The 17535-nt window shown below is 40.7% G+C and overlaps 1 protein-coding gene across 8 annotated transcripts in view; it reads left to right on the top strand.

Moving 5' to 3' along the window:
• Positions 1–8286, top strand: part of ABCA5 (ATP binding cassette subfamily A member 5) — a 65475-nt gene extending 57189 nt beyond the window's left edge. For 7 of the 8 annotated variants that reach the window (XM_082442927.1, XM_082442922.1, XM_082442926.1 and 4 more), the window contains 6 exons: positions 128–222; positions 933–1052; positions 2152–2301; positions 2683–2762; positions 4051–4106; positions 4627–8286. In XM_082442927.1, coding sequence (XP_082299053.1) covers positions 128–222; positions 933–1052; positions 2152–2301; positions 2683–2762; positions 4051–4106; positions 4627–4734 — 609 coding nt within the window. In that variant the 3' untranslated portion in view covers positions 4735–8286. Of the gene's footprint in view, positions 1–127; positions 223–932; positions 1075–2151; positions 2302–2682; positions 2763–4050; positions 4107–4626 lie in introns of those variants that run through there. The other variant, XR_014257826.1, reaches the window with a different exon arrangement.
• The last annotated feature ends 9249 nt before the right edge of the window (positions 8287–17535 follow it).

Raw genomic sequence — 17535 nt, 5'->3', positions numbered from 1 at the left:
TATATGTGTGTTAGCATACGGTATTTGTTTTTCTCTTTCTGACTTACTTCACTCTGTATGACAGACTCTAGGTCCACCTGATAGAGTTTCTTATAGCCTCCCCGCACTCCGTTTTCTTTCCATCCAGCTGTGTTTTGCTCTGAGTATGCTGGGGAACCCTCCCGTTACTCTGCTAGACGAACCATCCACAGGTATGGACCCTAAAGCCAAACAGCACATGTGGTAAGTATGACGTCAGGGACGCTTGAGACCCATTGTGCTGTAGCATCATCACGGGCGGTTTCGTGTTAGTTACATACACGTATCGATTAAAAATCCTGCACAAGAGGAAAAATCGTAATTAAAAATTTCTCGAGATCCCCTTAAACTTTTTAAACCTGGTCATATTTTTCATCAGCTGTTAACAGTATATTATGTGTGCCAGGACAAAAATGAGAGTACTGGTGTCTGAATAGTTTTTTAAAGGTTTTTTTCATGTATAAAATAACATATGTAAGTAAACATCACGTAACAGTATTGTCTTAAATGTCCATTGGAACTCTCTTTCTAGGCACTCATAATTGTTTGACCAACTCTTTGAGCCTAGATTTCCACGTCTATAAAATGTGATGCATGTTAAGGTTTCCCTATGATTCTGTGGCTATTTTTGTTATAACATGAAAAGCCATCGGTTTCTGTAATCGGTTGGTTAGCATACTTTTAACCCATAGAAACGCTTGAAATCGTGAACTTTCTTTCCATTTGACAAGCTTTCAAAAATAAGGTAAAATGAGTTGGGATAGAAGAATCACAGTTGGGCAGGATATACTAATTATAGCAATGATATTTGATAAATTTAAATTAACCAAATAGTTGGATTTTTAAAACTCAGGTGTTTTCATGAACGTTCAGGTGCCACCTTCCCTTCTTCTCGTTTTATTTATATCTTGTAGGAGCGCAATTAGAGCTGCGTTTAACAATAAAATGCGGGCAGCTATCCTGGCCACTCATTGCATGGAGGAGGTGGAGGCCGTCTGTGACCGAGTGGCTATCCTGGTGTCTGGGCGGCTAAGGTGGCTGTTTGCCGCGGAGGGGGTAGGGGTGCAGGGCGGGGCACGCGTCTGGATTTTGAACGCCGTCATTTCAGAAACTTATAATAATACACATTAGCTTAAATGTTAAAAAATGCTGCCTTGTTTTGTCAGCTTTCTGTAGAATCACTTGGAAATATGTTAATTTTTTCCAAAAATTGGCCAGCCACTCTGCATTTGGAATTGGCTTAATTATTCAACAACTGAGAGTGTTATTTTCAGGCATGATATTTGCTATTTTTAAAAATTGGTAGGCATTGTATGGGATTGTAACCCAGCGTATAAAATAAATATACGAGTTCATACTCATATAGGTAAGCGATGGAGTAAGTAAATAAATGTGGGAGTAGAGACACATCTCTTTACAGAAAGATGCCAGATTGTGTAGTATCTCCCAAGTATCGTCTGGGCTTAGCCAGTCTGTATCCTAAAGTATGGGAAGGGGTGGATAGTAACTTTACAGCAGAGAAATGGGACACATACCCCCCTAACCAGGCAGGGCCACGTGGTCACCACATGCCCCCTGAGACGTGATGAGAAAGTACTTCAGCTCTGTGTTCTTGGCTCCAAAAACCCACACCCCAGTCTAATCATGAGAAAAACATCAGACTACCCCAAATTGAGGGACAGTCTACAAAAACAGTTCTCAAAACTGCTGGTCCAAGTCATGACCAAGACCAAGAAGGATAGAATAAGAAACTGTCCCCGAGCAGTGGAGACTGAGGAGGTGTGACCACACAGCACAGTGGGATCCTGGGTGGATCCTGGGGCAGAAGGAAGACATTAGTGGAGAAACCGGTGAAGTCCAAGTAAAGGCAATAAACTCAGTAATAATATACCAGTGTTGGTTTCTTAATTTTGACAAATGTGTCGTGGTAATACAAGATGACAGTATTAGGGAAACTGAAATTGGGGGAGGGGTATATGAAGACTCTGTATTATCTCTTATATTTGCAACTTTTATATAAATTGACAAGTATTCCAACGTAGGAATTTTATTTAAATCATTCTTAAGTGAGAAATTATCTTCAAAACTGTCAGGTTATCTTATATCTGTACTTCCTTTTAAAAATTACTACAGATGTATTGGGACAGTCCAACATCTGAAGAGTAAATTTGGAAAAGGATACTTTTTGGAAATCAAATTAAAGGAGTGGATAGAAAACCTAGAAGTAGACCATCTTCAAAGAGAAATTCAGCATATTTTCCCAAATGCAAGCCGTCAGGAAAGGTAAAGATTTTTAAAATTTAGTTACATTTCTTTGTACAGCAATAATCGTAAAAATTGGTTATTGTATTAAGGATTAATGAAAAAATGTAGTATAACCAATATTGGACTAATGTAGTTTGATGAATGGAGTTTTATGAAGCTAACTTATTTTTAATGTTAGATCTTTCAACATGTAATAGTATTTAAAGTTTTTAAAGTTCTTATCCAGGAGCAATGAGAGAGTTATTTTATTGTGCATGGAAATATTTTAAGATTTAAAATACTTTTTATCTAAATAAGTATCAAAATAAGTTATATTTTGAACTTTCAAAATGTTGAACTTTAGCTTCAGAATGCATAGTAGTTATTTTGAATTTACCTGTATTTTATCTTTGCTTTCAGTTTTTCTTCTATTTTGGCTTATAAAATTCCTAAGGAAGATGTTCAGTCCCTTTCACAATCTTTTTCTAAGCTGGAAGAAGGTAAGTAATATTTGAAAAACATTATGAGGTAGCTTTCGAATTATTAAAGAATTTTATTTAAAAGTTTAGAAGTTGGGACTCAAGTTTACTGTAGAAACTATGGTAAGTAAGAAGATGACCTTTTACTAATTTAATCTAAACTGTAGGTAAATACTCATACGCTAGGGATTTTGTAGATTAACTGTATTGTAGTGTAAACCTTTCACTCTGGACATCACCGCGGTTTTTCACGTTGCATCTCTGAGAAAGTTCATCCTAATTAGCCCTCACTAGTTCAGTCCAGAAGTGGGAGCACTGGATTTCGTGAATCCTTCCTTTGTATTAGACCAGAGAGGTAGCAATGGTAGCAAGACTCCAGTGGCAGGCAGAGAAGGGAGAGGAGAATTCATAGTGCAAGAGGGTAGGCATTCCTAAATCTAAACTTTAAAGAAGTTTATTGGATCTTGGCATTTTAAAAATAAATGTTAGGTGGGATAAAGATACCTCACCAGCAGAGAGAGGCAGTCTCCTGGATGGGGCACGTATTCACGTACAGGTTATTTTACGGCATTTGTAAACTATGAAACTTCCTGGTGCTTTCTTTTTAAAAGAAAAAAAAAGTGTTCCTTCATTAAATATACTTTTTTTGTTTTTTTGGCTGCGCCTCGCAGCTTGTGGGATCTTAGTTCCCCGACCAGGGATTGAACCCGTGCCCTCCACAGTGAGAGCACAGAGTCCTAACCACTGGACCACCAGGGAATTCCCTCCTAGTGTTTCCTTTATGATTAAAGAGAACATTTGAAGTAATGAGGGAGAATTAAAGGAATGAATAGAAAACCAGAAATTTGATATTGGAACAGAATGCAAACGGACCTAAAATAAATATAGAAAAGCATATGGACACATGACCAATAATATCTAGAATCTAGTGTAAGAAAGTCCAGAATGGACGGTACTGGGACTGGGGGATGGGAGAGAGAGAGCAGGAGCAAAAGAAACATGAAAACAGGAGTAAATGAGGAAGAAGAAGAAAGGAGGGAAAGAGGAGCTGCTTGGAACAGGTGCATAAGGCAAGGCCGTCCCATGAGATACGTTGCGCTTAGGGCCGTAGAGAATCGGGCGGCTGGGAGAGAAAGGAAGCAGATAGAGGAAAGTGACCTGTATTGGCAGCTTTACATTGAAGTGAGTTGATTATAGAGAGTAAAACAACAACAACAAAAAAAAACAGATGGTTAGCCACTCAGAAGTTATTGCCATTTTATTACTTAAAAATATTAATACGTGGAATATTATTTTTATATGTTAACAGCTAAACATACTTTTGCCATTGAAGAATACAGCTTTTCTCAAGCGACATTGGAACAGGTACTATAAAGTTAAATTTAAAAAGTTATTCTGTAGAAGAAGGTGTCCAGTATCTAATCGTTTAGGTATATATTGGGCAGGGAAGGAGATTGTGAGCCAGAGACCAATCGCTTTAGAATATTCCTAAACTTTGTAAATTTTAAACAACTTGAGGTTCTCCATCTGCTTATTTTGAATAGCTCAGTATTTTTTCTTCAGTTTGAAGAAAATGAGTCATGATGGGTGGTATTTCAGATTAGCACATCTGAAATTACATTGCTTAAATACTTATAAATATTTTTTATGATGCTACTTTAATATATTAATCAAAAAACAAATAATCTATTAATCCTCTAAAGTAACATTCATCTTTTTGTGGGATTAGTGGAGATTATTCTGTTTAAATAATGGCAGTATATCTCTTGATACTTGAATGGTTAATGTAATTAGGTATAGCCTTATGCCATTGTTGATTTAGTTAAAATTTTTGTAAGATAATTTCACAACAGAATATTGTATTCATTTATTTATTTTCGTTTAGGTTTTTGTAGAACTCACTAAAGAACAAGAGGAAGAAGATAACACTTGTGGTACTCCGAACAGCACACTTTGGTGGGAGAGAACACAGGAAGACAGAGTAGTATTTTGAATTTGTGTTGCTCAGTCTGCTTACTGCATTTCTTTCTTTTTCACTTTATTTTAACTTTGGTTTAAACGTTTATTGCTTGAACGGTAATTGGAGAACCATGAAAGCACGTGGGATTTTCCTGACTTCGTTAATTGAAATGCTTTTGGTTGTGTGTTTTGCTTTTCTTCAAATAAGACTTGTGTATAATGCAGTGAAACTGCACGTTTGTATCTGAAGTATGCTGCACTGTAGTGTGTATGTGAAGTTGAATATGTACTTTTTCACTTTTCAGAAACAGTGCTTGTGATTTTATGATTTGAAGAAATAGTGATAGAATCATTTTATTTTGAACAGTTATCTTTTAAGTTTATACCATCTTGTTACATAAGTATGTAATACCCCAGTCTAAATAAAAAACGAATACATAAATAACACATAGAACAGAGGCATAAAGCAAAAGTTTGCTTCTCCTTTTTAATTTCTAAAAGAAACAATGGAAGTTGGCGTCCTAAAAGCTGAACACTGGACAGCCTCAGTGCACTTAGAGGTCTGCAGGAAGTGACATTCACTGGGTGGCACTCATCAGCCAGAATAACTGAAACGAGACCTTGTTCCGTTAGGTGATTTTAGGCATAAGTAACTCAGGTACAGTGCTCTTGTTACAGTTCTTTTGCTTACGGTAAAATTCAGAGGTGTTTCCATTATTGTGGAAGACCATGTGTAGAATCTTATTATGTAATAGTCTGATTCTTTGACTGTTTGTGGCTAGAATGACAGACATCTAGAGCTACAAGAATTAAGCCATACCTTCTCCTCCATCCCTCGTGGAAGATAGAAATTTTTTTTGTCATCTTCCTTCCAAAGGACACATTTTCTTTTATTCTAGAAATAAACTGTATTATTTGAATATCTCTCTCCTTTATAGAGTTTTAACTATATCACCGTGTAGACTTATTTAGTTACTCATCTCAGATTCACTTTGGAACGTGGTGGAATGTAAATAAGCTTTTGGGCGTTAAATTAAGGATAAGTAAACTATACATAATTCTCTTTAATAAGAAACCAGAATTTCACTCTCTGACAGAGTTGAAGTAAGATTACAGTTAAGATAGTCTTAGAAATATTTCCTTGTAGATCCCACGTGTGGACTATAGGTATACTATAATATAAATCCTACTAGTGGACATTATATTTCAACCAGACGAGTGAAAGTTATTAACTTTGTGAAAACAAATATATTAGGCGTGTGTTTATTGCGTTACGAAGAGTCTTAAAGAACAGCAGCCACAGCAGAAGGGTTTGGCGCTGAGCTCCTCTAAAGGTCCACACCCTTTTTTTTTTTTTTTTTTACTTGAGATCGTTTTTATTATGGTAGCAGAGAAAACATAGTATTTCTGTTGGTTTTTAATATAAATTGATATTTTTCTGGGGCAGTACAAACCTTTTTTTTTAAACATCTTTATTGGAGTATAATTGCTTTACAATGGTGTGTTAGTTTCTGCTGTATAACAGAGTGAATCAGCTACACGTATACATATGTTCCCATATCTCCTCCCTCTTGCTCCTACACCCTTTAATGAAGCTACTAACTAACGCAGGTGAAACTTCAGTTGTCGCCGTCCCGTGTAATCAGACAGCTGTGCCTTTAGGCTCTAGCAGCTGACGTACAATAGTGCACCTTTCTCAGCCTCGGTACAAGGTACATGACTGGCATCTTCCTCTGTCGCTTTGGCCACATTGCTAACACTGCAGGTACGTTACCCGCCGTCTCAGAGGTCTGTCTTCTAACTAATCTAAATGAGCTGTTTTACAGCCTCTGGTCGGATTCCACAACCCACAGCGAAGTTACTTCCCCTCGTAGGATTCAGTTGGCCTAGTATGTTTAATCTTTTATTATCAAGGCACTTGCCTCATGATACCTACCTTTTGGTTCTTCACCTGAGAATCTCGCTTTTCCATCTTTAGTAAAAGTTGTAACTTTTAAACTATAGTACTACACGATGAAGACAAGTCAGGAAACCTTGGAAAGAAAATCTTTACCTTTGTAGATAAATTAGTGAATAGCACATTGTATTTTCCAAGCAAGTCATTGCTAACCAGTGCCGTAAAGAGATATCTTTTAGTGTCTAATAGTCATGTAAATACCCAGGGTTTCTCTTTGGGGGGGTGTTTTTGTAGCTCTGCTGACCAGTCATAATCATGTTTCCTATCAAGTTCATTCAGTTACTTTACTATTATTGTGCTCTTGTAAGCATTTTTTTTAAAAAAGGACTTTTTAAAAAAGTTTTTACATACTTAGAGTGAATATATTTTGGTCATGAATTAGCTTATTTTAATTTAATTAAAATGTAGGACTGTTCTGTTCCCATTTTTTCACAGTAAGAGAATTTTTTCTATTCAGAAGTATAATTTAACCACTACTTAGGAAAACAAGGGTAAGTGGGGTGGGAAGAAGAGGGCACAGCAGGTCAAATATGAAATTTATCTTTATTGACAGTGTACAGGTCAAAATGTCTTAAATTATAATCTCAAAACTTTTTTTCTGTACCAATACAAATAAATATAAATACATATATTAGGAAAAATTAGAAAAAGCCGCATCACCTGCCTTATATTTTCCACCCACAATCAAATCTTAAAAGTGAACACCTGGACTTCACAGAGCGACCGTGGTTCATGACTAATAATGCGAACGTCTGTCTGCAGCGTTAGGAACGAGGCCTGAAAAACACGATGATGAGCGTCCTTTACATTTCTCTTTGTGAGCTCTTAATCTTTCTTCCAGTTTGTTCTCAGTAAAAGGCTGTGGGTTTTCTTTTAAGCCTTTTTTTCCTTTAAATTGGCCCAAACTATCTAAAACCAATATTTTTATCATTAAGATGTTTTTAGAGTAATTTTATTCAACAGACATCTTAGTGATCAAGTTTCAAGCAATGGGTTCTTTGGACAGAACAATAACTATCCACTTTGACCACGTAAGATCTTACAGTCTAGTAGGAGGAGGTTACATACTTATGTACTTTAATATCATATAATATGACATGCTTTGTTAGTGGTTGTAACACTATTTTATTGGGGCACAATTCTATTTAGGGTAAGTGTTGTCATGCTTTTATTGTTCTGTTGGTCACACAACATTTTCTTCTAAATGTGCTCTGAATTTGAGGAAAACTCATGCTGTATTTTTATGTAACATAAATACGCATTAATTTTTTAAAAATAGAAATGCTTACCCCTCATGTATTTTTAATATTGCTAACACTGATTTTTCATTTTCTTTCCTGAAAGAACATGTTACATAAAATGAAAGAATCTATTCTCAGGTGAAAAATTTTTATATCAGCTATTCTTATAAGGTAAAAGTTTACTTATTTTTCATTCCTAATGTGTTATATGTAAGTAATTCTCTATGCTACCATTTAAGAAAAATAAATATGATTATGTTATTAGTAATAAGCTTTAAGAACTGAAAACTTAAGACAACCCTTCATTTTGTATGAAATGGATTCTTTGTTATTTAGTGTCGATAAACGAATAATGAGTGTCTCATATCAAAAATGAAGAAAAAACCTGGCACTAGAATTGTTAGTAATTTATTTTTATTATCTGTCGGGTGTTTACAAGAATGTTCAAGGAGGAACATTGACAGTTACTTGTGTTTTAATTCACATTCATATTTTAATCTTAAACTAGATATTCTTGTAGATCTTTTTATTTCAAATCTATTTTGTGAAAATATAAAGCAATCATTTTTACTTACATTTTATTACATTTAACATATTAACTTATTCCCAAATATTTAATACATATTTATCATTTTCCTTAGAATGTTTGAATAAATTGATTCTCTTAACACTTAGATAAGATTTTAAATTTAATGAACCAATTTTTCTCAAGTACCTAAAGCAGCTCTTCAAATCTAATTCATCAGATTAAGCAAATTAATAATTTTAAGCACCTTAAAAATAGCATACACAAAACTACATGATTAGAAAGCTTGCTACCACACTTGCATAAATACAGAATTCCAAAAAAAATCAGTAATTTAAAGTAATTTTATTTTTTATTGGAGTATAATTGCTTTACAATGTTGTGTTAGTTTCTGCTGTACAACCATATGAATCAGCTATATGTATACATATATCCCCTCCCTCTTGGACCTCCCCCCTCCCAATCCCACCCATCTAGGTCGTCACAGAGCACCGAGCTGAGCTCCCTGTGCTCTACAGCAGGTTCCCACTCGCTATCTGTTTTACACATGGTAGTGTATATATGTCAATCCCAATCTCCCAATTCATCCCATGTCTACACACCGACCTTCCCAGGGTCACAACAGTTGCCAATAAAAGGGCCATCTCAGGTCACCGAAGTTCACCTCTTGATAACTTGAGACTAAGAGGTGGGTGATGCTGGTGAGGTTGCCCAGGTAAAGCCTGGAACTGCTCAAGGGCGTAATTACGGTAAATGCTAACATAAGCATAAAACCTGGATCTGCCCTCAAAGGGTAAGCTGGCAGCTGTTCAGGTGACTGCTTTTTTGTGTTCAAGCTTTGACTTCTTGAGCTTCCAGCTGTGACTTAACAGTTTCAGGTTTTTGCAACCCAGTGCTTTTTCCTAAGACAAGATATCACTTAAGTTTCATTGTCAGGTTGCATCTAAATTCGTGGTAATAGGATTTTCCAAGTTCTGTGTTGTAACTATAGTGTAACCTTCTTAGTTGAAGACTGGCTAAATGAATCCCTCACCTGGGTTGCAATTTTATTTCTCTTTTTATTTGTAATTCTTCTATGTCTCATTAACCACAATACTGTAGTCATTTTATTAACAGTGTGATATCGTTATTGTTCTGCCTCACGTTATCTAATTCTTATCGTCACATAGTTGTAGGAAAAGATATTGAATGCTAATTCTCTTGTTTATGTATTGGCTCGTAATTTCTTTGGCCACATTATACTATTGACATTATTAAGTAATTATGTAATTGATACTTGTTTTCCGTTGACTACATCCAGACACATCAGAAGTATGTGAAATCAGTCTGTGACTGAATGAGATCAAAAGTGTTCTTGGTCCAGCTTTACAAACTGATAAACCCTTAATTCTAATGTCAACTATAGTTCTTAATGTTTAAAGGCATTTTTGCTTTAATTTTTTTTTGTTTATAAATTTATTTATTTTTGGCTGCATTGGGTCTTCATTGCTGCGTGCGGGCTTTTCTCTAGTTGCGGCGAGCAGGGGCTACTCTTCGTTGCGGAGCGTGGACTTCTCATTGCAGCGGCTTCTCTTGTTGCGGAGCACGGGCTCTAGGCGCGCGGGCTTCAGTAGTCGTGGCACGTGGGGTCAGTAGTTGTGGCTCACGGGCTCTGGAGCACAGTCTCAGTAGTTGTGGCGCACGGGCTTAGTTGCTCTGCGGCATGTGGGATCTTCCCGGACCAGGGCTCAAACCCGTGTCCCCTGCATCGGCAGGTGGATTCTTAACCACTGCGCCACCAGGGAAGCCCTGCTTTAATTTTTAATGAATAGGCAATATACACAACATGGTTCAAAATTTAAAAGTAAGAAGTAAAGACTAAAAAAGTAAGTCATCCTTGCTCTTTTGCTCTTTAAGGAAAGAATAAATCTTCCTACAAACTAAAAAATGGAAGTTCTGGTCTTCAAATATATGCAAGTCTAGCTTTTATTTGGCTGGTTAAAGAAATACAACTTTAAAAGGGTGATTGTAACCACCAAGTATGCATGCTTCAGAATTTACCTTCCCCAAACCAAGGCATTAGGTAGTCCTTGAGAACTCTAACGGTGTCCAGAATCTTTAAGGTTTAAGCGAAGATTGCTTTTCGTGTATCATTCGTGTATTCACAGATATTTTATTGCATGCCTCTTTTGAATCAGCACTTACAAACACTGGGGATACATAACTGAAATAAAAAATCTCTGCCCTCACGGAACTTTGAATATAGCAGAATGAGACAAGCTACTAAAAAATATATATGTATATAATGCATTAGAGGCTGAAAAAGAAGCTAAGGAGTGTTGGAGTGAAGTGAATGTTGCAGGTGAGTGATGGTAACACCACACTGAGACGGTGAGCTGGTGAGCGAGCAGTGTAGACAGAGGGACGGCAAGTGCCAAGGCTCCGAGGCAGAGTGTGTGGCGTGTGGCTTGTGTGAGAGCAACAGGACTTGTGAGGCTTGAGTGGACCGATCAAGCTGGGGGCACTAGTAAAAGATGGGCGCAGAGAGAGACCCCAGGGGCTGTGATGGACATTGTGTGGACTTTGTGTGCGGCCAGAAGTCACGGGAGGGTTTTGAGTAGAGGAGGGACATCATCTGATATATTTGAACAGGAGCAACTTAGCTGCTGTGTTGAACGTAAAAGGGATGCAGTGGTGGGGAGGGGAAGGGGGAGAAAGAAAGACCTGGTAGGAGGCAACTACATCTGATTAGGCAAGAGGTTAAGATGAGTTGAATCAGGAAGTGGTAAGAAATGGTTGGATTCTCAACGTTTTGAAGGTAGAGCTAGGATGGCGCTGTGGGAAAGAGAGTCACCGGCCCCAAGTTTTTTTGTCTGAGCTACTGGAAGGGTGGAATTGTCCTCAGTTATTATCTCTTTGACCTCATCTTCTATTAACATCAGATGGGATGAAGAGCATGAAAGTTCAGGTTTAAGGATGTGGGGGAAAGATTGGGAATAAGTTTTAAAGTTTGAGATCCTCGTTAGACGTCTGAGTGGAGATATCCAGTAGGTAAAGGAAATAAACGTCTGAAGCAGTGTTGGTTTCGGCACCGGCTCCTAAGCTGAGAATCACAGTGGCGTAAAAAGTGCAGGATGTCTTAGCAGTAGTAAAATGGGTAACATTCAGGTACGATGCCGGAAGCCAAGGATCCCATCCAGAGAAAGGAAATTCTGAGAACACATTAGAGACCCAGTGTTCTCATGTCTGCGACGTTCTGGGCTTTCTGTCTGCAGTCCCTGAATTTATGATCAGAATAGACGCACTTGGGAGTTGGCATAACCTGCTTTGTCAGATGTCTCCTCGGGAGAAAATATCCCTCTTTGAGAACACTGATTTAATGCATAGATGTGAGTTGAAAATAGATTCATTTACCAAAGGTTTCCGTGGAAAAGTTATCTTTAACACATTTCTGTGGATTTTGCATACACAGGTAACGTTCCATATTCTGCTCGAGGGCGGTGGGTTCCTGGTTCTGGTCCACTCGGATCGAGGTAGAAGACACATCTTTTAAATTCTGATCTTTAAAATATAGATGTTATATCAGAGTTTGATAGAATCCGTCTGCAAACTTATTCTGAAGGTCTTTGTGTGCACATTGGAAGGCTTCTCTTAGTGCTGTTTTGAGTTAATCTTGGATTATCTTTTGGTTATTTTGTGACCTATCTTCTTCTTATGTGTCAAGTTATTTATCTGCTCCTCTTAAGCCATTTCTTAATGAGGTTCCCAATTTGGGACTGTTCGTTTTGGGGCAGGGATCACCATTTAGAAGCCTTCATTCTGAATATTAGAAATGTGTGCGTGAGATAAACATAACTGTCTACACAGAGCCACACGTCTGTATATCTTTGCTTATATCTTGAAGTTCAAGGTAAGAATCTTAAAAAAAATCCTACTGGCTCCATCTGACTTACGGTCATTTAAATCAACACATATATTGTTACTGCAAGATGCAAATTCCAGAATCTTGTCTTGGGCTTCCTGGATGTTCTCGTGCAGTAGGAGATACAAAGCCTATCCAGCAGACTACTGAGCAAATAAAATTGAGGACTGAATTGTATTAAAAAGCCACCGCAAGTTTCTCAGTCATTTTAGTGTAATTGAAAGTCAAAAGAAATTAGAATGACAGCTTACAGTTTAAATTCAGAGCTGGAGGAGAATGAATCTCACACTGGAAATGTGGCAATGCCGGGGAGTTTTTTATTCAAAAACGTTTTATCTCAAACTTCATAATTAAGGTCCAGTCTTCGCCGCCCACCACCGCAGAGATGGTTAGACGCACAGTTTCCAATCCTGCCAGGTGTGAAAGCAGCACAGTACAGGCTGCAAGTGCCTCGTGAAGACACGGCAAAAATGGGAAGCCTCTGGCCACCAGATGGCAGCAGAGGGCTGTGCTGCAGGGGCCCCGTCCCCATCCAGAAAGGGGTGGATGGAGGCAGCGCAAGCCGTGGCCCAAGAAGAGCCCAAGTTGGAGGCAGCAAGTCAGCCTGGGAAGCCGGAGCCTAAACTCCAGGGAGCAGAAGGGTCATCCTTGTGTTAGTTCATTTGGGAAACAGGAGACAGCAGGGTTCAGAAAGTCAGAACAAAGAACACGTGATGAGGAGCCAGCCAGAGAAGTCCCCGCAGGACAGCCAGAGGTTAGAAAGGACTGGAGTTGTGTGTAGCAAGAGCTTGAGGCTGGGTTTTAAATCAGCAGTGTTAAATCTCTCCTTCGGTCCCTTTAAGGAGCCACAAACAGTAAACCCTTCAGGGACTCTCGAAAAGACAGGCAAGGAATCCTCTGTGATCTCTCATCCCGAAAGTAGATGTTATTGATAACCGGGATGATCTGGAGGTGGATGGGCAGAGATGGTAACACAAAACCTCCAGGAAGTAAGTTCTCAGGGTGTCACTGGCAATAAAGATATAATCACAGTCTGATTTTTACTGCTCCCCCTTATTTTGCTTCAAATAGTAAAACTAGTGATACACATTTGAGAAAACTCAGTTTATCTTTTTCCCATATAAATGAGGACTTAAGAATGTCCATGATAATTTTCAGGCGGGAGAAAGCATCAAGATGAGTCAAAAGTGTCATTTTATTGGAATATTTTAAAAGCAGACTCAATGTATAACAACTAAGATTTAGAAAGAGTCATTGCTGACATTTATCAAGGACTCACTCTGTGCAGGGCATTGTTCCATTGTTCTATGCACTTCTGTGGGCTCATGATTCCCTGCCAGACGCATCAGAATCAGCTGGGGATCTGTTAGACGTGTGAATTCTCAGATCCTCCCCAGATCTACGGAATCAGAAACTCCAGGAGTGGGATCCAGCCATCTGTGTTTTAACAAACCGTCCGGGTGATCCTGATGCGGCTCAAGTCTGAGAACCACTGGTGTTGACTATCACATTTAATCCTTACATCGACCCTGAGAAAGAAGAACGTTTATTTTCACCTTCCACTTTACAGCTGGAAACTCTGAGGCCAGAGAAGTTAAGTGATTTACCCAGTGACCCTGAGTTCCTGAGTGGCTGAGCTGGGATTTGAACCCAGGCAGTGTGACTTCAGGGCTTATATTCTCCATCCCTTCCTTCCATAAAGTGACCCTTAGCCCTGTCATGGCATCTGGCTTCTGTCTTGCGATACTTTCAGAATACTGAATTCACTCGTGGGAGCCCCATGCGTGATAGGCAGACCTCTCAGGGGTGTTCACGCACCCCCACACACAGGTGGGGTGCACGTCGCCAGAGGTGGCCAGTGGTGGCTGAAGTCCCACCATTTGTCTTGTCTTCCTGCCAAGTCAGCTGAAGATAATCAGTCAGCAGTGGTCGGCTGTGAAATGCACAGTAAAATCAGAATCAGCATTAGCTAAAGCAGCGATTTTCAGACTTGAATGTATCCAAATTGCCTGCTTTGAGAAGATCCTGATTCAAGCGAAACCAGAGGGGTCTGGGCAAAAGTTGTGAAAGGCCTGAAGAAGGAAACCGTCCTCTGGAGTTTTTAGCAACTTTCCCTGGGAGGCTCCTGAAAATTAACTCTACCTGACTTAAATGCCGTTCGGTCACTTCGATGATATAAGCCACATTTGTGAAGAATCCATAATCAGAAGATTCTTTTAGCGTGGTAGAGAAGTCTTACATCACTCTGAGGTGTTTGAGTGCCTGGGGTATAGTGAACGGCCCCCTGGCTGGACTGAAATTCAGTCACAAGCTTTGTAGTGGGTAGTCTGTCAATGATTAAATTCATTTTCTTTTGTTCTTAAATTCCTACATTGGGCCAGACGCTAGGTTAGGAGCTGGGGAAACGGAGGTTAAGATACAGAGTCTTGACTTTACAGGGCTTAGAGTGTTTGGGGAGTTACACAGAAGTAACTGGTGTATTCCTTATCCATTTTTGCATAACAAATCATCCCCAAATGTAGCATCTTAAAACAAGGTACATTAATCAACTCACAGTTTCTCTAGGTCAGAAATCTGAGCACAGCTTAGCTGTGTGCTTTTAAAATTAATGAGCACACAGGGAGAAAAAAAGGCAATCTGGAGGAAGCGGAGACTGTAGAAGGAAATACCAACTACGAAAGATACAATTAATACAGCATTGTGAAAAGAAACCGGATATTATAAAAGAGTCAGAGGGTGAGACTGCATCAGGAACAATGGGATTTATCCCGGGAATTCAACTTCAGAGAATCGTGAGAATTGCTAGAAAACAGAAATCGTAAAACTGTCAATCTAGCAGATTAACGGATGGTTTAGAAAATTCCGAAGTTTTCCAATCAGAATGAACAAGAGAGCTCCGCAGAGTTCAAAACTAACGTGCAAAATGAACCCTGCTCCTCCAGGCAAGCAACAATTAATTAGAAAATGTTAAAAGATAGATCCTATCACGTTAGTAACGGAAACTCTGTGCTACGTAGGAACGCATCTTGCAAAAGACACGGAAGACTTGGAGGGCAAAACATGTGACTTTTCTTGAAAGATGTAAAAGTGACCCAAATAAACGAGTTCCATCACGCTGCGGGGAGGGCGGGATTCACGGTGATACAGAAGCGAATTCTCTTAAACTTCAGCTGTGAGAGCGCACAGCCGCTAGGGTCGGGGCGAGGTCACGGGGAGGGCGTGACCTCTGGTTGACCCGCGAGCCGCCCCGCCCCTCCCCCACCCTAGAGGGCGTCTTGTGCCCGTGGGCCCCGCCCGGCGGGACTCCCAGGGGTGCGGCGCTGCCAGCGAGCAGCACGCGTGGTGTGTCGTTGACTGAGGCCCCTCGGGGAGGCCAGCATCTCCCGGGACCCCCGCCCCTTGCCCCCTCCCCGTCCCGCTCCCGAGGGGCTGCCTCTTTCTTGGCCTCTGCCCGCCCTCCAGGTTCGGCCCGGTTCCGATTCCACCCGGGAGCCCGGGAGCTGGCGAACCGAGGGCGACTCCCTCGCCCGCAGCCCTCGCTTCCCTGGCTTCGCAGACACGGCGTTGTTCACAAGCGGAGGTCGGAGGCCGCGCGCCACGGTCCCCGCCCCGCGCTCTGGTGATTCTCGAATATTCCAGACCCTCGACCAGCAAAAGGTTACGACTCCCCCCCAGAGGGTCAGCGGCTGGCTGGCACGTTTCAGCAATCAAGTGATTTCTGCTGAGATTGGGCCTCTGACTCGGGGGAGGACGGACGGGCCGACGGTCTCTGGACGTTTCCGTGAAGCCAAGACGGAGGGTGCTGAGCTGCCCCTCCCCCGGGGGCTTGGGTTTGCAGGGGAGACGGTGGATGCACCTGGTAGATGCACCTGCGGGGAGCAAAGGGGCAGACCTCGGGCCCAGGACCCAGAGGGAGGAAGCAGGCTAAGGAGACGATTGAGAAAAGAGAGCTGGGAAAGGGGGCCTCCTGCACGGTCGGTGGGGATGCAGACGGGTGCAGCCGCTGTGGAGCCCAGCGTGGCGGCCCTTAAAAACCAAAGACAGAGCCGCCATGGGATCGTGCAGCGCCACTCCCGGGCGTACCTCTGGAGAAGACTCTAACTCGGAAAGGTGCGCGCACCCCAGTGTTCGTGGCGCGCGGTGCTGTTCGCAGTAGCCGAGACGGGGACGCCGCCTCCGTGTCCATCGACAGAGGACTGGGTCAAGAAGGTGTGGCGCATACATGCGGCGGAATGCCGCTCCGCCGTAAAGAAGAATGAAATATTGCCATCTGCAGCCGCATGGGTGGACCTGGAGAATATTACACCTAGTGCAGTAAGTCAGAGAAAGACAGATATTACATGATGTCACTTAGATGTGGAATCCAAAAATTAATACAAATGAATCTATATACAAAACAGAAACAGACTCCCAGGCGTAGAAAACAAACTTATGATTACCAAAGGGAGAAGGCGGGGGAGAGGGATAAATTAGGAGTGTGAGTTGTTTGTTTGTTTGTTTGTTTGTTTGTTTGGATGAGTGGTTTGTGGGATCTTAGCTCCCCAGCCAGGATCGACCCCAGGCCCTCGGCAGTGAAAGTGCCAAGTCCTAACCACTGGACCGCCAGGGAATTCCCAGCAGTATGGGATTAACAGATACACATTACTATTTGTAAAATAGATAAGCAACAAGAATTTACTGTAGAGCACAGAGAACTATATTCAATATCTTGTAATAACCTATAATGGAAAAGAATCAGAAAAATATGCATATATAAAACAGAATCATTTTGCTATACATCTGAAACTGACACAACATTGTAAATCAACTATACTTCAACTAAAACAAGAAATATAAAAATATTAGCTATCTGAGACGTGTACCGAGGGGGCTGGGTTAACGTCACGTAGCGTGGTCATCCGTAAGTGCAAGTTTGGAGGGTGTAAGCATTGTGACCCTGTAGCAGTGCCGCACCGTCATCAATGCACAGAGGCCTGGCACCGAAAAGGCTGGCTCCTGTTATACACGTGGAACAGAGGCCTGTGCATTTTTTGTCACCTGTCCAAGGCACATAGCCAGTGAGCGACAGCTTGGCATATAGGCCTCAGACTCCTAGCCCTGTAACCGCTTCACTGCACCATACTGGAGATTACAATCCTTAAAGTTACGGAAATAGAAAAATTATCCTTTCGGTTTAGTTACTAAGAAAGTGTGTGTGTGTATTATGATAT

Source organism: Balaenoptera physalus (assembly GCF_965194825.1).
Source record: "Balaenoptera physalus genome assembly, chromosome: 20".
Taxonomy (NCBI): domain Eukaryota; kingdom Metazoa; phylum Chordata; class Mammalia; order Artiodactyla; family Balaenopteridae; genus Balaenoptera; species Balaenoptera physalus.
The sequence above is the reverse complement of the archived record's forward strand: the minus strand, read 5'-3'. Positions and strand labels throughout refer to the sequence as shown.